The sequence below is a fragment of the Montipora foliosa genome, chromosome 8 (genome assembly GCF_036669935.1).
Source record: "Montipora foliosa isolate CH-2021 chromosome 8, ASM3666993v2, whole genome shotgun sequence".
In the NCBI taxonomy this organism is placed as follows: Eukaryota; Metazoa; Cnidaria; class Anthozoa; order Scleractinia; family Acroporidae; genus Montipora; species Montipora foliosa.
The window spans coordinates 1,713,986-1,736,875 of NC_090876.1; the positions used below are offsets into that span (position 1 = coordinate 1,713,986).

At 38.6% G+C, this 22,890-nt stretch overlaps 3 protein-coding genes across 6 annotated transcripts in view; 1 reads left to right on the forward strand and 2 right to left on the reverse strand.

Annotated features, from left to right (window-relative positions):
- Positions 1-306: 306 nt before the first annotated feature.
- On the reverse strand, positions 307-12,719 carry LOC137967363 (putative hydroxypyruvate isomerase). Of its 3 annotated transcripts, none has more exons than XM_068813899.1 (9): positions 12,621-12,719; positions 11,542-11,649; positions 10,217-10,316; positions 9,151-9,271; positions 6,724-6,793; positions 6,553-6,602; positions 5,223-5,292; positions 4,350-4,484; positions 307-3,342 (listed from the first exon to the last, which is right to left on the reverse strand). In XM_068813899.1, the coding sequence occupies exons 1-9, from the start codon at positions 12,637-12,639 to the stop codon at positions 3,293-3,295; spliced, it is 723 nt and encodes a 240-aa protein (XP_068670000.1). In that variant the 5' UTR covers positions 12,640-12,719; the 3' UTR covers positions 307-3,292. The 3 variants fall into 3 exon arrangements, with proteins under 3 accessions (XP_068670000.1, XP_068669998.1, XP_068669999.1); XM_068813897.1 differs by having other exon boundaries at positions 12,598-12,713; XM_068813898.1 differs by lacking the exon at positions 12,621-12,719 and adding an exon at positions 12,104-12,379.
- Positions 12,720-12,815: 96 nt separating this feature from the next.
- LOC138013356 (uncharacterized) lies at positions 12,816-17,055 on the forward strand. Its single transcript, XM_068860405.1, has 2 exons — positions 12,816-15,167; positions 15,407-17,055. The coding sequence occupies exons 1-2, from the start codon at positions 12,899-12,901 to the stop codon at positions 15,619-15,621; spliced, it is 2,484 nt and encodes an 827-aa protein (XP_068716506.1). The 5' UTR covers positions 12,816-12,898; the 3' UTR covers positions 15,622-17,055.
- A 4,026-nt stretch (positions 17,056-21,081) lies between these two features.
- Positions 21,082-22,890, reverse strand: part of LOC138012696 (zinc finger Ran-binding domain-containing protein 2-like) — a 12,247-nt gene continuing 10,438 nt past the window's right edge. Inside the window, exons 10-11 of one of the 2 annotated variants that reach the window (XM_068859551.1) lie at positions 22,225-22,301; positions 21,082-21,268 (exon numbers count right to left, since the gene is read on the reverse strand). In XM_068859551.1, coding sequence (XP_068715652.1) covers positions 22,262-22,301 — 40 coding nt within the window. In that variant the 3' untranslated portion in view covers positions 21,082-21,268; positions 22,225-22,261. Of the gene's footprint in view, positions 22,302-22,890 lie in introns of both variants that reach the window. The other variant, XM_068859550.1, reaches the window with a different exon arrangement.

Genomic DNA, 22,890 nt, shown 5'->3' on the forward strand with positions numbered 1-22,890 from the left:
TACAAACAGGCCTAAACTATCTTTTATCTCGAATTTCAGAGTAATATTATATTTAATATCTTCCAGACATTACATTTACAGCTAAAATACATAGGCCCATACGGATAAATAATTATGAGATATGAAATATCTAAGAAACGGTCATTTTTTAAAAAAAGCAGCTATGAAAAATGCGGCCAGGATTCTCATTTTAAGACCTGTTAACTCAGTCAGTACGGATAAAAGAAGGAAGCGCATTCAATAACTTAGCTGATACTGAAGTAAGAAAGAGAAACAAGACCATAATTGGTTGTTCTAAGTTTATTGAGGGACTGAATGTAATTTCCGCGAACATCATGAGAAGAAGATCGGAGAGAAAACTTGGTTGTTTTTTGATATGCAGTAGCAAGAAAATCCTTAAAAAACAGACTTTTATACTATGAATATGACGAAATTTGGAATGCACTTATTGCATAGAGACCATATACTTTATTAGAGTTTGCCTTAAGTAATCTGCAAATGTAAATCTTTAGTTAGTACTCTCTTATTTACATTACACCGTTCTTTTGACCAGAACGACTGACGAAAGACCAGTTTTGGCCGCAAGAATAACATCAAAAAAGGCACTACTTTGTCGCGAATTTTCTATGACGGAAATTTGTTCAGGAACCAAACGTCTACACTAACAGCGCACACCAGGGGCTACTCCTTAGTATCTGGCTAGAAATGTTCTTCTCCCTTTTTCCTCCGGTCGCGCTTCAGCCATCTGATGAGGGCCAGTCTCGTGCTTCTCAAGTTGCCTCGTTCATGACCAAAAGAATTCTGGGTAATTCTGCCATTCCACGACAAGGGAAGACCCCCGCTTGTCATTTCATAGATTTTTTTTTAAGTGTCGGGCCACCCAGTCCTACCATCAAAATACAGCATCGATTTAAGTTTTTAGCTTTCAAAACTTGCCCAAATTGTATCGGTAGGCCCTGGAAATCGTGCACAGAAAGGCCAGAGAGACAACTTCACTCGTGAACCGCCATGTTTACAACAAAGCCGATTTTAGGCGTCCCAGTCTGCACGAAACCATCTCTCACCTTTGTGTTCTTCCAAAGGCTTGCCTTTGACCACATTGCAGCTTAATGATGCTAGCCTGTGGGCTTCTGTAGACGAGAATGACCCGAAAAATCACTTAAAAATTTATAAACTTAACAAATGTGAGCCAAATCGGTGACTCCCCGAACATTTGTTACGTCATGCCTAAACCTGAGCCCACATTGACCCAAAACCGCAGACGTTTGAAAGCCAACTGGAAACCGTTTATCGCCCAAAAAAGAACTAAAAATAGCAAGCAGTTGGGACGTGGAGTGTTAAAATTATGACTGATGCTTACAATGTAACTCTATTTTGACGACAAAGAGGACGTAAAACTCTCTGCTCTGCGAGTTGGGTATGCTACAAAAAAGCATAGTGCAGTCTGAACGTAAGGTCTTGTTAGAAATCCTCTTTCATACTCCCACCTCCCAGATAGCTTGAACTTAAAAATAGAGCTTAGAATAAATATTCCCAAAAATATATTAGCTCTCTAGTACTGGAAGGGATTGGTCAGCGTTTACAGCTACAGGTAGACAACCCTAAGGATGCGAGAGCGCGTGACGTCACATTATTTTGAGACACTTGTAACGGCCGATTCAACTTATCCAGGAAAATGTCCCTTAAAATCTTTAAATCGCGATGTTTCTTTTCGAAATACAATATAAATACATATAGTATTTGGCGACGCATGGGATCTGAAGAGGAAATCGAAAAGTCGCAAAAACCCATCAAATCACTCAGGACAACGCAGAAAATAGTAGGTGAGTGAACTTTATTTATCTGACTGTCCATGAAATGAATTTTCGAAAAGGAACATCGCGATGTGAAGTTTTTATGGAACATTTTCTTTGATTAGCTGAATCGGCCGTTACAACTGTCTCAAAATAACGTGACGTCACGCGCTCTCGCATCCCTGTGGTTAAGGGACCACGGACGGATTTTTCGAGCGTTGCTAGGGAAGTGAAATGTTACTTCCGGTGACAGATGTCATCATATAGTGAGCTGATCAGAAAACCCACCCACAAGCAAAAAGGTTTTTCCTCGCCCTTCTCGCTCTCGTTCTCAGATCAACTGCGCATGCGTAAACGAACTGACTGAACTTGACTAAATTTCTGGCGGTCTTTAAATTGAATTTATTTTATTTGGCACGCTTCACCTCCAAATACAGAATATAGGAAAGCACTGATTTTTTCAAATCATCTTTTTTGAAAATTTTATGGATATTTCCGTATCGTTTATCTCTCTAAAAAGAACATTTTTCATAATAAAAAGAAAACCATGCTTGGCTGGATGCAAAAACGAATACAAATTATGAAACCACTGATTAAATACCCAAATTGTGTAGCACGTAGACAAATTTAGAGTTTTCCTTTATTGGTCACGTGACCATGGGCGTGGCTTGATGACGTGATATTTAGGGTCATTGGTTTACAAAAGTTAGTAACTGACCAAAATAATGCCAAATTCTCTCAAATTAGTTAACTATTACATCCTTAGCAACGCACCCCAAAAAATACGTCAGTAGGTCCTTAAACGATCTAATGGCAGGCAGGGCCATGTGTCCATGGATTGATTCACTGTTTGGAAGCAAGTTCCAAATCCTTGTGCCTCTAAAAAAAAAAGGAAAAGCTGAAACATTATTGTGTTGGTGGCAATTAGTAGACCTGATTTTGCTGGGAAAAGTAATCGAACCAAGAAACTGACCACTATGGAATTTATAAAAAAAGGACTGACTGATTAAAGACAAGTCAATTTTCAAGAATTTCCCAACCAAGAGACTTCATTAAGCCTGTAGTACTTGTTGTAAGTTTATAGTCGTTGCATACAAAGCAGGCTGCATTCTTCTGCACTAATCTTGTTCGAGGCGGTTAACATCAGAATCAGTGTAAAGATTCCACGAAAAGAACGCATAGTCAAGCATAGGTCTAACCAAAGTCATCTAAGCTCTCTCCTCGACATCCTTTACTTAATATTACATGGTTTCAGCATTCTTGATAGCTCAGTGGTGCAACTGCATGGTCATTGGTTAAAGTCCTTAGAAAGCCCAGATTTCTTTTTTCCAGTTTTATTTTCCAGGTTGAGTTGTCGTTGGATTCTGCATATGATTTAAAAGCCAGATAATTGAGAATTTTTTTGATTTCTCTTCAATGAGAATTCAGCAACTGACACTCGCTGCATCACATATCTTCAGCCAAGGAAGTGAGTATATTGCATTTGAATCCTTAAATTCCTAGTCAACTCTATAGGGTGCAAACCATCCTAGCCCATCTTCTGTACGTCCTGTCGGTGGTAATACAAGAAAATTATTACAATACTGAAAGAACATGTTTATCACTTAGGAAGTTTTAAGATCCCTCAATACATAAGCACTGAAATCTCTAAAATAGGTTCTTTTGTGACCTCCAAATAAAATCACTTGTACATAAAAAGCCTATGTACATCCACCTCCTTTATTTTTCCAGGGGAGGAGGCAGATGTACACAGGCTAGTACATACAAGGGCTCATCTTTTAAGAAAATACCCATAAATCAGGTAAATGAAAACATGCAACCAAGTTCATCATATTCACAATAAGGAGTTTAAGAAACGATTACGGCTATGACTACAATGTCACAAAACAACAATATAATTGGTCAAAAGAGCACAAATAATCCTGTTGAACGTGCAGCACAGATTTTATTAAGTATGTTTGCCGTTCTATGCATAACAACGACGTGAATTCACCAAATTTGAGGCTTTGACCACAACTTAAGCATGCAACAGAGAATCTTTCATTCTCTCTTTTCACTCTGAAACCGCTCGTGCCAAATTGCGAAAGATTTATGATACAGCCAAGTTATATTTTGAGGTGACGTTTTGGTTGACTGTCACTGTGGTAGGTCTTAAGGTCCCTAGGATTATGTGGTAACAACCTGGTTCCCCAGGTAGTCTAAGGGTCTCTCCTCTCTGCCTCCTTTGTCTCTCTCTCTCCAATAACAAAAGAGGCAGAGAAGAAAGACCCTCGGAACGACCGTGGTAAATCTTTCTTAAACTGGTGTATTCACAATCATTATAATTATTGTCTTTCACATCATCAGCCGTCAATTATTAAATGAAAAAAAAAAACAAAAAAATAGAGCAATGTTCTTGAAAGCGATGTATGGTGTCGCCCAAACTGAAGACAAAAGAGTAAATGTCAGCTACTCTGGCACAATGCCAGCCACCACCTCCCTGCACAACATAGTTCAGGTGATATTGAGCAAAATAACAATGACACTGATCCTTAAAAAAAAAAAAGGAATAAATACCTCTAGGGAAGTACTCGCAGCCTATCCATCCAGTGTATCCTAATTTTACAATCTGGTTAAACATGTATGGGTAGTTGATTTCTCCATCAGAATCTGGTTCATTACGGTTTGGGACTTGGCTTATTTGGATGTGTCCTGAGAGAGGAAAAACCACATCAACATTTGAAGGGTTGGAAATATGTCTGCTTCAGTGTTGCCATTCATCCAGAATTTCTGTTTCAAGTGCATGCACAACTCTTTTGATACAAGTTCACAAGTTCTTGGGATTGCAATTTTCCCGTTACACAATAACATTAATAACTTATTATTTAACTTTCATTTCATTTATGAACTTTTCGGAGGAGATCCATTCCAATATCAAACATCCCATACAACAATCATGTATTTTGTCTTGCAATTTTAAGTGGTACTATGATCAAAAAAGCACTTCCTTTTTGTCCTTCAGATTTTAAAATTGTGTTTGCTTAACACCTGCCTGGCAAAATTTTGAGCTTGCATTTTTATCCAAAGGCTTTTTACTCTGAGTGTAAGTTTTGGATTTCATGGTCTAGCCTGGCATTACTCATGTTAAAAACTGAATGACTAGACCTCAGAGGGCTGGATCTAAGGAAAAGTCACATCATTCAATCAAAAGCCTTAACGCAGTTTATTATGTATGCAAAACACAAGTTTAAAAATATGAAAGCCCGAAACTCCTAATTCAGTTGCGTACAAATGCATTACATTCTTAAACTAGCGAGTCTTTGTGGATCAAGCTGTGGTGATAAAAAATATCTGAAAGTTTGATTACAAAAGTACACCTGCATTTCCTCTGATGTTTGTTGACAATTATAATTATTTACATTACAAAAATCACACACAAACTTTCCTTACCAAGATAAGGCATCACATTGATCAGTGTTTGTGTTAAATTGCCACATGTTCGTTGCTGGTGGTACAGGTCCTTCACAAAAAGGTACAGTTAACAGTCAGAGATATTTTAAGCTACCCTGTGGCTGTGGGGCTCACACAACAGAGCAGAGCACCACCCAGTCATGCAATTACCATGTTCACTTTACAAGGCCATACCACAAAACCAGGAAGTGCGTACTCTTAGGGTGCGTTCCATTGACCCTATTCCGGAATAAGAATACGTGAAGTGATGATTGAAAATGGTATGTCTGGCGTTTTGAAGCAACAAGGATAATAAATACATGCATGTATATGTTTAAAATAGCATTTTAGCAAGTGTTTGATAATTTTAATGTGAATCTCCGTAAAAACGAGGGATTTCTAACTTCTATTTCATGTATTCCTATTCCGGAATTTATGGTCAATCGAACGCACCCTTAGTCTTAGTGATGCAATTAACATGTTCACTTTACAAGGCCTGGTACCACAAAACCAGTAAGTATGTACTAGTAGTCTTTAATGTTTGGGCTCTTATATGTGTCACAAAATTTTATGAGCAAAGCTTCTGAGAATGGGATCCATGATCTATAGTCCTTGTCCTTGTCTGATTTTCAGGTTGCACTTCCTCCTCTGTTTGCAACTGTTCACCTCAACTGATTATACTTTAAAAAAAAAACAAACTCTCTTTCAAATTTAAAAAACACTACTAGCTCAGTTGCTCATTTTAACTTTCTTATTGTCCACCAAATAAATTAAAAAACAAAATACCAGTAAATTAATTCCAAAAAGTGTTTTCAAATACGCTAGAACCCTCACCCACACGACAAAAATGTGCAAAGATCTTGTTTCATTGCTGGGTACACTGTTGTATAGGGAAATGAAAAACAAGCAGGATTTGTGACTTCCTGATTGATCATGGATTGGCAGGTGTGTCCGCGATAATAATGGGTTATCTGTCAACAGCAGCTCAAAGTCAATGGCATGGGATACGGGTAGTTACAAACATATTAATAAATTGCTGCTATTTTTTGCAGAACTAACACTAAAACGTTCCATTAGTGGAACATAGTGTTTGGTGGAGTGAGGAAGCCTTCTCTTCAAGTTATCATTGGTCCAAAAGTTCAAAAACCTGATAGTCTCAACTCTCTTTGTCTGGAATTGTAGACTCCCACATATTTCATGACGATTTGCATGTACAAGATGACCTGCATACTGAGGGGGCAATTACAGCAATACAGTATGGATAGGATGCATTGTTTAAATAATATTGTTCACCTTAGCGATCTTCATTGTGATTGACATCTCAGCTTACCAGTTGAAGTTTAAAATTGCTATGATCCACTTTTCTAATAAGGTCAAGGGCTGCATGAAAAAAAACAAGGTTGATGAGCTATTTACGTTAATTTAAATCACATTTTTAGGACAGCCTCACCACAAACTATCAAAATGACAGTGATAAGACCATTAAAGAAGAACAATGTACCTTGTTGTGTATGTGTCACAAAATATCCTGGAATGGTGCTTACTGGTTCCACTAAAAGAGTGATGCTACACTGGAATAAAAGCAAATAGATCAAGTTAAGTCCCTCATTTGGTAGCTATGGAGAGGGAGGCGCTGGAGGGGGGGGGGGAGGTTAACCCCCCTTTTTTCCTATGGTGTTGTTTTCTCCTAACCTCTGCCCCCTCCCCTAACAGTTCCGTGATCCATACCAGCCCGTCTCATTCCTTTGGCGAACATGTGGTGTCTAAATTTTAAGTAAACCTTCAAGTCTCAGGGATTTGAATTTGATTGGAAGGATAGCCAGAAAAGGAAAAATCTCCAGTTAACCCAACCAACAAACTTAACACTGTTTACCAGTAGTAAACAGGAAAAGTGACCTCAGCAATAATAAATATATGTCATTTGCCAGCTGGGAGGTCCGTAAAGCAAAAAAACTGTGACCAAGGTCTTGAAAATGCTGACTGAGGCCGTAGGCAGCTTTTTCAAGACCGAGGTCACAGTTTTTTGCTATACAGACCGACCCTTAGCTTGTATTAATAACTTCTTTTTTTTCTCTCTCTCTTCCTTTCTAAAATCACTTTTTTAATGTTGACTCGCGCTGAATGTTTCAAAGAGAAATGTTTTTATTTGAATTGTATTTCCATGCTTCTTGTCTAATAAAAATATGTTTTGAAACATTTACTTCTGTATGTAAATGGCTTCGGAGTCAAAAAATGGAGATTTAAGGTCCCTTCACAAGGTCACACAACCAGGGCTAAGATTCCGCCTGGGTTGGGCAAGATGGTGATGCCCGCTCATGCATTGAGAAAAATAATTATTGTGTAAGTATCATGTAACCCTTTCCACATTTCTGTTTTACAATCATTATACACCTGGTCACAGCTTTGTTGAGCTACTTTCCAACATCTTTCAAGATTCACGATGCCAATTCAACAACAAATTATAATACAATACAGTACAAAAACTGTATTTTACTTTGAATTTCAATAAGCAATATGCTAATATATCTTATTAAAGAAGCACAATATCTAATTTATTATGTTGCTAATAATAGTATATATTGTAATAATATTGATGTCACCATTTTAATTGCATTGTGTATCAATGGCACAATGAAATATTAATATTGTTACCTAAGCTGCACTGTGAGGTAAATGATTTTGCCTTGTATTAATTTAATGGCTTATTGAATCATAGTTAATGGAGGGAGCGTCTTTAATTTAACCCACTGATCCCTGGGATTGAAACTTCACAGATTTTACTCCAACGCCAGACGATTTTACTCGTGAACTGGGGCGTCCTAGGACTTTTTAGGCATCAATGTGTTAAACACAAAACATTTTTAATTAACCTAACAAACCTTGAATTGGTACATGTAAGTGTAATGTACCTCTACAGAATTTGACTGTCCCAGTTTTCCGGATGAAAAAATCCCCAGATTTTAGATCTCCAGAGATTGGAATCTGTGCCTTCATCCCTGATGCAGGCGCCATTGACATTAGTGAAACTGTCAGGTGTTAGATGGAGTTAATCTAAAAGGCTGCTCACTGTCAGGAGACAAAGGTACATACTTAAGGGGATTGGCTCTTAAACTACCAAACCGTTGCTATATATGGACCCCTTCAAATAGTCATTTCCTTAAATTCCTTTAACTTCACAGCTATCCTTTTTTGCCATGTGTGTTCTGTTTAACATTGCTTTGTATGGTGTGACTCACAACCATATTTCATAAATCATGGGACCAAAACAGAAAATGCCTAAAAACTTGGTGAGTTAACTATGTTTTTCACAAATTTTTAGCGTTCTTAAAGGGAACATAGTTAATGAGTAGAACAAGTGTTGTTAACCCATTCATCCATTCATTCTCTTATAGAGGAGCAATGAAATGGAAGTCTCTCCCTTACGAACATTATAAGAGCCTCTGAATCAAAATCTAAGCTAAAGATCAAACTGTTATCAGAATGACAGACTGTCGATTATGTTCAACTTGTTTAATTGTATCTTATTTTTACTATTATGTGCTTTTCTGAATCAATTGTAGATGTTATGTTTTTAACTTTATGTCCGGTTTTCATGTATTCTAAACAAGTTTTTAAAAGATTAATTTGGAACTGCCATGTTTGTCAAATAATAAACTATTTATCTAGTATCCATCTATCTATCCCTCAAGCAACCCCCATTAACGAGTAATTTATCATCTGGCATTAGACAGAGTAAATTCTATAAGTCTTAGAGTCACTCTAAGGACTGAAAGGCTTAAAAAACTAGAAGATTTTGTCAAATATCTCATTCAAATTTGAAGTACTCAAACACCAAACGAAAGACGAAAAAACCCATCAGCCGCCAACCCTTCATGACTAAGAGAGAAAACCACAGCAATAATAATAATATTTGAACTTATTGAATCACCTCCTCTAGTCTCTGAGCAGCATATCTCATGTTCTTTAAGTATGTCTCTTCCCACTGGGACACCAGTTCTTTGTCTGTGTAATCAGTGCCACTTGGAAACACGCCAGCTTTAACATGCATTCTAGAAGTGCAAGGGTGGTAATTTCGCAGTCAAGCATTTACAAATCAAAGCTGAAGAAAGCAGGATACATAAAAAATCAAATGGAACTTTAATAAATGATCTTCGCACGATGTGGGACATGAATTCACATGATATATTTTATTTTACTTCATTTATTTTTTTATTTATCCTGCTATCAACAACACTGCAGTTTTTAAAAGATACGTTAAAAAAAAGGGAATATGTCTTGAATAATTACAACAAAAAGTTATTAAAATAATAACTAATGTGGATGTCTCTGCGGTTATGGCATTTTACAGTTGTTTGCTCAGTGACCTAGCCTCTGAATGGCTGTGATGCGCCAGTGACCTTGTATTGATACAGACCTCACTGCTGTTATCACGTAACTTGTCACATTGATGTAATAATTCTGATTAGACTACATTAACATTAGAAAAGCACAAAGGTTTGTATCAAAACAGGGTCACCATCAGCCTCACTTCCATTCTTAGGCCAGGTAACTTAGCTACAACTGTTAAATGGTCTCCTAAAGGCTCCTTTTTCAATGGCTTCTACTGTTATTACAGCAGAGGTGAACGCAACTCCAATCCCATCACATAGTTGCACAACTTGTCCATAGTACCGGTAATACTGGAACCTCACTTTACTGACCTCAAATGGATGGAAAGCTGAGTGAACTTTGGAGCAGAGGTGCAGTGATTCGAACCCAGAGCTCTGGGATGTGGTCTGCAAGTGATATTGATCCACTATACTACCCCTCCCCTAGGACTATAGGCTTTTTTAACCCAAGGACTGCTGAACTGCCACCAATTGACAAGTAAAATCATCTGGCACTACAGTAAAATCTAATGTCTCACTCAATGGGGTCAATGGGTTAAAGGGGACATCATAGTTTTTGAGTGGAGGTAGAGATTGTTTAATACTATAATTAAGTCTTGAAAGTACCTTGGACAATTTAGAGCTTCAGCATATTTTATAGACAATTCTAGAGATTTTTTAAACTCTTCTTCTCCATTTGGTATGGCAGCAAGTCCATTACAATTACCTACATGTAGACATAGAAAAAGTCAAATTACTCTGATCAATATCAGATTTAAATGATGAAGTTATCTGACTGTTATGTGTTGAAAGTAATACAACCAGATAAGTGGTCCCTGGTTACTCATTGTGATTCAGTATGACAGACATTACACCCCTTTTGAAGTAGACTGCAAAACAGTCGCATTTTTTGCGAACTACGCAAGCGACACGGTAAAATAATATTCAAACGAAAGGTCTGGAGCGAGTGTAGAAACGGCGAGGGAGAATGGGAAGAGACGCGAAAAAAAAATAATTTCTCGCCTCACACTTCCTACGGGCGTGTGAGGCTCGCGCGCTTCACATGCGAGGATCACGCTTACGGCGCTTCGCGCCTTCCGAAAATGGAAGAAAACGACTGTTTTGCAGTCTACTTTTGAAGGAAAATAGGAAGCATTTTTTAGCCCCTAACGCTTAAGCCCACCCCCCCCCCCCCCCCCCCCAGGAAAGTTTGCAAATTTAGTTTCTCTCAAGTGGCATTTCCTGCATTTTGACACCATTTTTGTGGATATATTCTTGATACCACAGGCATATTGGCCATGCTTGTCTGTTTTGGAGCTACTAAATGGATTAAGACTGCTGGCCTTATTAGTCTGCACAACACGGGGTGTTCAATGGAGAGAGACTGGGTGAGACATATTTTACACTCAGATAGCAAAAATATACTTAAGATAAGAAATTCTTTCCTTGTTTTCAGAATTTCATTGCAAATCGGGAGAGCAGGATGCAACACATCAAATCAGAGAGACTCCCGATCAAATCAGGAGGGTTGGAATTTCTGGTATAAGCAAATCCTTTTATGCATTAAATTGCGAGTGTCAGCATCACAGTAGTATACACGTAAGTGAGTCTGAATCAACAACCATTTGAGAGATTTAAGTACAGGAGTGATGTTACAAGTCTCATTTTCCAATGCCACTAGCAATAATATGGCTCCAAAGTCCACACACTGTACAGCTTATGGACTGCAACAGGGATACTCTTATTGCTACTTGTATAGGTGGAAAAACTAGACAAGAAGGCATGGAAAAACTGTGAGTTTACTGTGCTTACTCTCTTTGTCACTCCTAAAGTAAGGAGTATCAAACACTGCATAGGACACAGGGAAAATCCTCAGCTTGCAGTCGTTCATGACAGGCCCACTAGAAATGGAAGACCCTAGCTAGAACATCTAAAGTAGCTGAAAAACATACCGTCAAATGCATTCAAGAGTACATGTTCTATCTCGGCATTCTCTCTAGCTTTGGACACTTCGTGAATAGGGATGTCCACTGGAAAGGCTGATTCAACACCTTTGAATCCTAAATCCAGGATAAAAGACAGTCAATTTGATTGTCTGTTAAAGTTGTGCTTGTATTAACACAAAGCAGAAAATACGACTCAATTTGCATGTAGTTACCACGACGATACCTATATCCTCACAAGTTAAAGATAAAAATGATATCTTCACTGTGTGCGACGAAGACATGATTTTTTAGTAGAAAGGAAAATCCTAGTACTTCATCAGTATCTATATAATAAATCGTTACATGCCGCTACACACCAACGGCTGCGTATTCTGCCGTAGCGCCAGGTTCCAATGCAACCTGCGATCAGGCATACATTTTAATTTCTTTAGAGAGGGCCCGAGAAAGTACGCCTGATCGCAAGTTAAGTGCAATGGGTGGGGGATATAAACCCAACCCCGCCCTCCATCTCCACCACTGAAATGTTCCACTGCTAAAAATAACAACTGATTACTGAACACCTGATCACCTTCGTCTTCTTTTAGAGCCATCGTTTACAGTGCATTAGGCGCCTTACCGTAGTCACCCAACAAACTTTCACATTTGACAACTACGTGTAAATACGTCAACTTAACAACCCATGCAACGGTGTTCAGCTTTCAACCGTGCGAAATTTGCAAGGAGACGTGACTATCAATCAAATTCGCACACCCTGATTGGTGGATAATTTGTAAAAAACTTGTTATGTGGCCACGGTTGGCCACGGTAAGGCGCGTAGCACTGTAAAGAACGAAGCATACAACGATAGGTGCTTTTCACGTTACGTCTCATTGCCGCCATGTTGGTGGACGAAAACAAAAAAAACCCGCGTTAGGTTCTTTTGTTCGTCCACCAGCAATAAATGTACATTAATTGCAACATTGTTCTCCGTGCCTACAGACGTGATTCATATGCAAATAAGTAAACGGGTATAATTTTAAGAGTCCAGAATCTAGCTCAACTTTTCCAAGCTGTGCACATTACCTGCATTTTTTGCAGCTTTATACCTGTTAAGAAAGTTCGCATTCTCCAAAAAAGTGAACGACAAATTCGCCGCGAATTTTAACGCCATGTCGTGATACTGCCAGACAAATCCCAACTCTTCGGGGGTATGGTGAGGTACAACAAGGGAGAGAACTACGTCACAGTTCCATATTTGGTACATTTACCAAATACATCCATGGTAACGCAAAGTTGATGACGAAAGTCATGCATTCCAAGGTTGTTTCGAAAGTAAGGTTCTTCGCAAGAAAAATTATGGGAATGACCTTATAGAACCTACAAAATGGCACTGTTAAATAGAAAATTGAAAAATAAGGACGCAGACCAGCTTCCCCTGTTTGAGAAACCCGAGAAAGTTGTGGTTGATCTTGATGAAGAGGAGGAAGAAAGTGACGAGACCTTCGTTCATCATGGAATTACTTTGTGGGTGTCTGATGCAGTTATTATGATCATACAGCACATTCAGATTTTTGCTTTGATTTTAACCATGGGTGAACGCTGGGGTTTTCCGGGAGACTTTGTTAGAGGTGCAGCATTCACATTTCTTTTTAACCTTGACATTTGGGAGTTTACAAAAGTCATTGTTTCTAAAGCTTACACTGGGCCTCTCAACTTGAACACTTTTATAGAGTCGGACAGAGTGGGGATTGACTATAGCAACTATTTAATCGGATGGACGACCTGCATAGCCCTTATTGGATGTGGATTTTTAATAACTTATGGAGTTTTCCTGTACAGAAAACCGGTTTATTTGTTGCTCCATGTGGCCAGAATGAAACGTGTTTTTAGTGTTATTATCCAACTCGTTTCCTTGCCTATTGGGATCACCTATGCCCGCGTGTTTCATTGTCGAAGTGACAATGTCTGGAATGTTCAAAACAATGTACAGTGCTACAGTTTAGAGCATTGGGTTTTCGTAGCCATCGCTTTAATAATTGCAATCCTATTGTTTATGGTCTACCCTATAAACATGATAAGGAAGACAAGAGGCCAAGTTATTTGCTGTAGCCAAGAGAAGCACGAAGGCTACTTGCAGTTAAAGGAAGCCGAATACAAGCAAGGCCTGGACATCTTGTGGGCAGTGGGGCAGTTTCACCTTTTCTCGTCTTTCCGCCGCCTGTGGATCTATTACCGACCAATCATGATGGTTCTTCACTTCTGTCTTGTGTCCTACTTTGCTGTATTACTGCATTTCAGCGAGGACAACCCCTTGCGACTGAGCTTGGCACAAAAACTTCTCATCAACATTCCCATCTTGGTGCTCTTTTTCCTGGTGCTGTTTATCCTCTTCTCCTCTGGCTTAGCTCGCCCACCGGTCAGTGCCTGCAGGTCGTTCACATCATGGTGCTGTTGGAAAGGCATCTCACGTCTGCTACACATAATCTTCAACATTACTCCTATGTGGGTAGTTGCAAAGGTCTTTCTCCTTTTGTTAGTTGTTGGTTTATGTGCGATTGATCATTTGGGGGGAGGTATTGGTGCCCTGTTGTCTCTGCTTTGTCTGATCATGGTGCGAAGTCTACCCTTCCGTGTGATGTCATTCAACTTTATGATCTTGTTTTGCCTGCTCATTAACATTTGCAATGCCTATTTGGGAACCATGGTGGAGATGTTTAATGCCAATGAAATAGTCAATGCCATCTATGCACCTCCCATCCCAGAAATTATTCTTACCTGGATAAATTTTGGTTGGAGCTGCGGAGCAATTCTTTGGTTGATCTACCTCTTGGGGCGATATTTTGGTGTCTTGCTTCCTAAACGACCCCTTTGGCCAACGCTCACTACTGATGGGAAAAGCAACATCAGTGAAGAGACCAAAAAGTACATGCGAGCTGTTTTACGTGGACGTCATACTCTGGAGAAAGCCCTGTCAAGTCCACCAATGTTTGCACCGGTTCATGAGTTGGAAAGGCAAATCCATATAATTAATGCATATTGCAGAGAGGCTGAATTTCTTGATGATCCAACGTTTGACTCGCTATGGGATCTTCTGGATGAACTTATTGAGGCTCACAGAAACTTGTCCCCACAGTCACTCTTTGCACTTTCTGTCAAGAAATCGATCCGTGAGACTGCAAAGGAGTTCATGACACTAATGCCGCAAATGAGAAAGAGACTTGATCAGCGAGAATATGATTTCATCCTGATGGACCCTATGAAAAAGCGCATGCTATTGAAAATGTTTGTCCTTGGAACATTTGTGAATGGTCGCATGGACAAAGTAAAACGTGATGTGGAGAAAAAAGTCTTCACGGCTCTGAAAGAAGCAGAGAATGCCAAAACCCCATCAAGTATTTATGGCAGTTCCGTTAGATTTGACTGGGACAGCATGGCAGACATGGCAGGGCCTTACACATCATTTGACATGATGAGAACCACATCAAGCTCGGGAAGTCGACCTGGTACCTCAGTTTCTGTAAGTTCAAGGCCAGGCAGTGTTGACAAGTTTCTGCATGCGGTGGAAGACTGGGAAGAGGGTCAAGTGACTGCAAGAAGAAAAAGGTTTTCTAGTGCGTCCATGCCCTTAATTGCAGAGCGTCCAACGCCTGAAGGTAAGTGGACAGACTAAAACATTGCCTAATGTAACACCCATCAACATCAAGCAACTTGTTTTGCAGTGTGAGAACTTTTGTCGCAACAAAATTGCAAAACAAGTTGCAGGAAAAATTGCGTAGAGTAACAGACACTTTAGACAGAATAAAATCTTTTTAAGTCTCATTGTTAGGGGTCATTGCGTTACAACACTCTAAACTCTTTGCCACCTTGCATTTTTTTCTCTTTCTGTCCATAGCTTCTTTGGGCTCAACTTCATCTCTTCCTGGCCAAGTAGACTATAATGATGACGACAATGGGAGACCAGCAAGTGGTAGTCGTCAGAGAATATCACATGGGTCAACCAGTTCGATGCCACTGATTGGAGATGGTTCTGTGACTGAGCAGCCCAGTACATCAGGGTCCCAGTCATCTTTGAGAAGTACTGATGATCGCAAGCCATTAATCAGCTGAAATGTAGATGTACAATAATGTTGTAAAAACAGTTTTGTAGAAATCCTAGACTTGTACAGTTTACTTTTGATCATCAAGAGTTTACATCAATTTTTTGTACTTTCTTTAATTAAAATATCCCTTATCGTTCCTTTTCATATGTTAAAACTGATGTTAGTGCTTTTGGCATTCATGCTTTCAATTCATTTTGCTTTAGGTCAACTCTTGCACGTCCACACCAATGTCTTCACCTCAATAGTGAAAATCTTGAGTGCACTTTGGTCCAGGCCATCCTCGAAAAATCTGTAACACCCAGTTGTTCTTGCAAACCCTAGATTTCAGCAGAATTGATTACACACCCCTTTTCCTTGTTGAAAGTTTTGGTCATCCAAAGCCTTGAACTTGACTCATAAAAACTGAATAATTTATGACAAGCACTAAATTAAGTTGGATAACTCCCAAAACACACATTCCATCCAAAACGTTTTTATCACATTCTTTTCAGTTTTGCTATTGTTTCATTTACGAAACAAAACAACACTAATAAATATGATAGTCGACCACTCGTTTAAGAAGCTATACCGAAAACGCGTGCTTCATGCTTTATCGGTTATCCAGTCACCTCATGTGTTTCTTGGTGTCTGCATACCCAAATGAAGCACTCGCACTCGTTTTTGATATATTACATGATAAGACTTTTAATAATAATAATCATGAACAACTATTCGCCAAAGTAGAAGTGGCTTTGTGGCTCAGTAAATATCCATCACTAGCCACTGACACTGAGGTGAATAGTTGTTTTAGGATATACTAACACTGAGATAATATAGCAGAAAAAGATGATTTACCGGTAACTGATTTACTCCTGCAAAGATTGCAACATTTTCAGGCGCAAATTCCGTGCGAATTGCTCGGAGGTGAATAGCAAAAGATATCTGGAGTAGCCAATCAGCACACACGTTCAACGCTATCCACTGTTTTAGTTTATACTACTAATAATTATTCAGTTCCATTGGGTTAAAATGTCATAATAGATATAGTTTGTAGTTAAGTTTCATCAAATCACCTTTTTGTTTTTGATAGGTGCTGTATTTTACCATTTTCATATTGTATCTTGTACAAAATAGTACCGGTAGTTTGTATGCAATTTGGACATTTGTCCTTTGATATTTATATTAATATGTTATTTATAAGTGCTTTGCAAGGAAAGTGCCATGACTGTAAATATAAAGAGCGTGTTTACCTTTATGTCTAGGATTCTTCCTTCAGAGAACAGACTCAAATCATAATAATTATTGCGTCTTAATGTAGTAAATTGTTTACCTTAGTCTCACTTTTTATACAAGTAATGAAATGGCTTATAATTTGGTAAAAATAATGTATTAAATATGCTTGAATGATATTTTTAATCTTGAGCACTCAATTTGAAAATAAAGTGTACTATTATTTTCCATATTCTCTGTACAAGCCATTTTGTCAAGCTGGCAGACAAAGGAATTTTTTTTTACCCAATTTTAAACCCCCCCCCCCAAAAAAAAAAAAATATATATATATATTTATATGTTTGATCTTGAGCACTCAAATTGGAAGTAAAGCGTATGGAATTGGATACCATAGGAGCGGTTGGTTTCTCCTTGGGCACCAGAGAGACAAGCACAGAAGGACTCCCTCTTAAAAATGCTAGAGATGTTCTTGAAGTTTGAAATTTATCCATTAAAATAGACCAATCTGGGGATACCTAAAGGTATTGGATAAAGATACCTAGATAAATTGCGATAAGAGCTTTCATGCTTAAGACCGTGTTTTAGACCAGGAGCCCGTGAGTACTCCTGTTTAGACAAATGTATATTTAGCATAGAAAGTGTTCTTGCATGCAATGCAATGATGCATAAACAGGTAAAAATTGCTTTTAATCTTGTACTTCTAATGTAAGTGCCACCAAAGTAACATTATCAATGATTTGTGCCCCTTTCGTGGTAGTTCCCTGGGGGGGTGGGGGGGGGGGTACTTCAGGAATTTCTGGGTGGGGATATGCCACTGGGACCCTGGAACCCTTAGCCTATACCAGAGCTAGTTTAGCTGAATTTTGCTACCCTATACTAGAGTAAACTCCCACCGATTTCCGTCTAAATACCGATACTTGACAGTTAATAATATCCAGAAGTGTTTCATAATAGCCATTTACCGACATTGTTGATGCTGAGTTGCGTAAACTTAGACTTTGCCGACTCAATTTTTTTATATTTTTTGAGCGGGAATTCTGGTTTCCTTAGTGTTGATAAAATCTTCAAGCGACTGGTCAGTTTCGTGAAAAATGATTCCCTATTCTAGACCCAAACGCTCGCTTTTATGTATCCTATGCTAGAGTAAACTGCTTGAAAACCATACCCTTCAAAGTGGCACATACCTATATTGCCCATATATGGCAGTACCCCCTCCCCCCCCCCGGGGGGGGGAGGGGGTAGTTCATCCATCCCCTACCCTGTCCCCTACCCAGCCAATGATTTATTCAGGTAATTCCATTTTTATGCATGGCATTACCTATCAAATTATGAAATGCAAATGTATTTAAATCAAATGCAACCGTGATTCCGTGAATATCTGTATTCATAACGTCATAAACAAAAGCAGCAACTGATCTAAAAACGAGAGGGTCAATACATAAATTTGTTAAAAAGGAAGAGAATAATTGAATTGATATCAAGGTTTGGGAAGAAATTATAATATGTGAACAATTTCATTATAAAATTTTGAGCGAAGGACGTTGTGCAAGTCGTACAGCGTGAAAGAGAAGAGAACATGAGTGTTATTCTCGATGTTGAAGCTTTTTTGGTGTCTGTTTTGCAAATGTTGTATAAGTTAAAAAAATGGCTTGTATTAAATATATTGCGATAATTTCTTCTTTCGATTGAGTAGCCAAATTTATCCACGTTTAGTCTTTCATAATTCCAAAGTTTTAACGGTTGTCTCAGAGAAATTTTGTCAAGTTCTTGCTCCAAGTAAATATGATCCACTGAAAACAACAACCTTCAGATTTTGGCAGATCGAAAAATCACTTTGTAATAAAACAAGAATGTGATTGGTTGAAAAAGAGTCCAATCATACTCCAGAAAGGCCTGTTTCCTCTCACGAGCGCCTTCTGTTTACTCTTGCGTTCGCACATATACTATAAATTTGGGGCGCTTTACAATTGAGACCATGTATCCAAGCACGTTAGCAGTAGTTGGAAGTGTCGTCATTTGTACCGCAATCTAAGAAAAGAAGAAAATGTCTGGTCGAGGAAAAGGCGGCAAAGGCCTGGGAAAAGGAGGTGCCAAGCGCCACAGAAAAATTCTTCGCGACAATATCCAGGGAATAACCAAGCCAGCTATCCGCCGGCTCGCTCGGCGTGGAGGTGTGAAGAGAATCTCTGGCCTCATCTACGAAGAAACTCGTGGTGTCTTAAAGGTCTTTCTTGAGAATGTGATCAGGGACGCAGTAACGTACACAGAACACGCGAAGCGCAAGACGGTTACGGCCATGGATGTTGTGTATGCTCTGAAGCGGCAGGGACGCACTTTGTACGGTTTTGGCGGCTAGAGCGAAGCTTTGCTGCTGTCTTACAAAAACAAACGGCTCCTTTAGGAGCCACCAAACATCGTGAAAGTCCACGGTCAACGGTTATTTAAAATTTATACCCCGAAATGATACGAGAAACTCTTGAGTATTTCAAACTTACTAATTCCTGTTTCCTGAACGAGCTAAGAGGTTAAATTCAGTCAAGATTGTCATTGCGCGCGCTCTGGATTGGGCCATCTGAAGAAAAATCTCAAGATTGCTTTCTTCCTAAACATTTTCCAAACAAGAGTTTTCCGAGTACCAAACTGTACATAATATAGTCTTAGTAAAGTTTTTATTGAAACTGCCTGAGTTTTCCCTGAGTTAATTCTTTTCTTTCTCCAATAACAGACCTTGCCAAACACTTATTATTTAACAAGGAAAAGTAATATAAGGGTTCTTGCAAGGTCTTCAGCCGTAGACACAGAAGTCTTCCCCTTAAGTTTTCTTGCAGTCGTGTAGATAAGATCAAGAAAATTGCCCTCAGAATGAGTCAAGGGAGTAAGCAACATTTTAGCTGAGATAAGACTGCACGTAAACTCTATTAGTTTAAATACACAGGTGATTATACAAAATCATAGGCTCGCTATCTCAGATTATCAGCTGATAATCACCTTGATGGACGAAATGGCTGCCAGTAGTTGTTTTGCCACTGTAAATGAAGATGATTTTTGCGTTGAAATGTTTTTTCTCCTCTTTTTTGAAATAATCACCTGTGTATTTATACTAAAACAATTATTCACCTCAGGCTCAGTGATTATCGGTGAATGTTCACTGATAATCACTTCACTTCACCTCACCTTCAGCGAATAATTGTTAAATGTTTGATTCATAATTTTCGCTTCCATGTTATTCGATCCATAGAACAACCCTGGGACTGTCATGGGTGATTCTTTTTTTTTTTTCCTTTACATACCAATGGCAATTTTCACCCAGGGAAGATTATTAACCAGTTGCCCATGGGTAAAATGGCGAGTATGACCACACGTATGCATATCTGGCAGGATGTTTTAAACAGGTGGGAGTAAGTATAGCTTTGTTGTGTCCCCATGCGAAGCACAGCCCACTCACAGCAAAAACCATTGTACTCAATAGTGGTTAAAGGGGCTAGGTCACAATTTCAGGCAATTGCAGCACTGATCGAATGGTCAGAATTAACTAAAATATCAAAATAACTGCTCCAAACTATAGAAGAACTCTAACAAAACACAGGGAAGCCAAGAAAGGACAGGGATGGACAAGATTGAAATGGATTGAATTTGGGTAAATTTTTTCAAATTTATATCAGTCTCGTCAAAATTTCATTTACAAAGCTGGAAAATCATTCTCAGTTGTTATGTGGCTGTGATTTTGCAAATGAAAGACTCTTGCTCTGCCAATTTGACGTTTAGAGCTCAATAATTAACAAAAGTAGGCAAAATTACCTAAAATAGCCGGACATAGTCCCTTTCAATAAGGCAATAAATTCCAGCCAACTACTATCAACTGTCTCTCCACATTGAATGACAAGGCATTGAAATAACATTAGCCCAGTGCACAGAATTTGAAGGGCTACATCACATTATTGTGGGGTGTTGGGGGAAATCTTAAGTTTATCATGGGTGTCAGAGAATTTTTTTTTCAGCATTGGAGAGAACACTCAGCTATTCCCAATTGTTATAAATTAATGTGGAATTTCTTTACTGGTAAAATTGTCATTTCAATCTTGTCCATTTGTGTCCATACTTCTCCTTCCTTTTCCTGATTACTGCTGAACAAGATGCAGTATTATTGTGACATAATACAGGTTCGTGCTACTCCTTGTAGTCCTTGAAAAGCCCTGGAATTTAATTTTGGACTTCAAGTCAAGTTCAAGTCCTCACAATAATATCAACTGGAGTCAAATTCATTTTCATGTCTTGTTGCATTTATTTATGTTCACAAAACACACTTGAAAGAAAACATTTGTGAAGTGGGCAACCGGTTGCATTTTTGCATTTGAGCTTAACAAAACCAGCTCTGATCATCCAGTTTACACTCTTGCGGTACCTGTCCTCTTGTTCTTTGTTGAATTCACAACCCTGCAAAAAAACTTGTGGAGTATAAAATGGTTAGAATACGGTTTTGTTTTGTCAAACAAACGGAGAAGCACCATGCAGCTTTAAATTCAGGCATGAAAAGTCCAAATAAAGATGTTTGAAGATCTGATTTGCATGGCACTTCTCTCTAACAAAAATTTTAGTTTTGTTAACTTTTTTTTGCTTCTGCACAACAATACCGTTTCCATATATTACAATGCGTAAACCAATAATGTACATGTAAAACTCTTTACAACAAACAAGTAATACAATCAAAACAACACGATGAACTATTCATAATACATTGTACTGTCAACTGTGATAGCAAGCTTACCCTAACAACATAACTGGAACAATACGAAAAGCAAGAAATGTCTATAGATATTTAAATTTATATATTTATATATATATCTCAAGATTGAGCTAATCAATAAGACATAACTTTTTCTGTGACTCTGAGTTTCACACTTACGCAACCATCAGACAGACAGACTGATCGTAAGCGTGAAACTCAGAGTCAGAAAAGTTGTCTTATTGATTAGGTCAATCTTCAGATATACTACGCTCTGCGAACGCACCAAGCACTCTACCGCAAGGATAGACTATACTCAAGATAATACATTTATATCTATTTGAAGTATGAGCTATAGACGAAAGAGAGAGAAATGATAAATGATCATTGAACTTATCTGTGTGGCTTCATAGCTCAGTTGGTAGAGCATTGCACCAGCATCGCATGTTATGGGTTCAAATCCCACTGGAACCACCTGAATTTTTCAGTTGTTATGAGAAACAAAGTCTTGCTTGAATTGTCCACATAAGTGGAAGGATTATTTCTCTCTCTTTTGCCTAATACTAACAGAGTTATTACTGACTTTGAGATCAGACATTCATACTAATTTTGTGACCCCACATTTATTTCCTCCTCCGCCACCCATGCAATCAGCCTTCTGCCTCCACCTTCACTTACTTGACCTACACCGACTTCTTTTTTGTCAGCTTAGCCTTCAGTGAGAGCGTGATCTTGACCTGGAACGTGATCTTTTGCTGTCAATAAAATGTAACAAAATAACTTTTACAAACCTTCAATCTCTTGGCTTGCAACATGCAAAATGATAATAGATCTGTGAAGTAGAATTCAAGTTGACCAACGCTATAATGTACTTTTAGCCACAATTTCATTATCATGTACAACATGAACAAGCCAGTCTTTCTAAAAAAGAAACCAGGCTTGTATCTTTCACATAATTTAAATTTTCAACTGGTCCAATGTAAATTTTAGCGATGATGAAGAATTCAATTGCCTTCACCATACTAGCCTGCGTAGCAGCCGTTTCCTTTCCTTTTCCAGGCAGAGATAGGACAAGCGAGCGAGCGCGTGGCGTGAGCAAAAAAATATAGAGAAGTGGGGACAGGGTGAGTGAGAAGGGGGAGGGGTTTATTTTTTGCAATCTCTCGCAGTTTTAGTCTCGTCCCCTTCGCGAGCGTTTGGAAAAGGAAAGGAAAACGGCTGCTACGCAGGCTATCACCAAACAGAAAAATTCAAATTTTGCCACATAATTTTACCTTGCATGAAAGAACTTAAGAAGCAAAGTGGCCAGATGTTGCAGATATACTTTAGCCTGACAAAAATAGA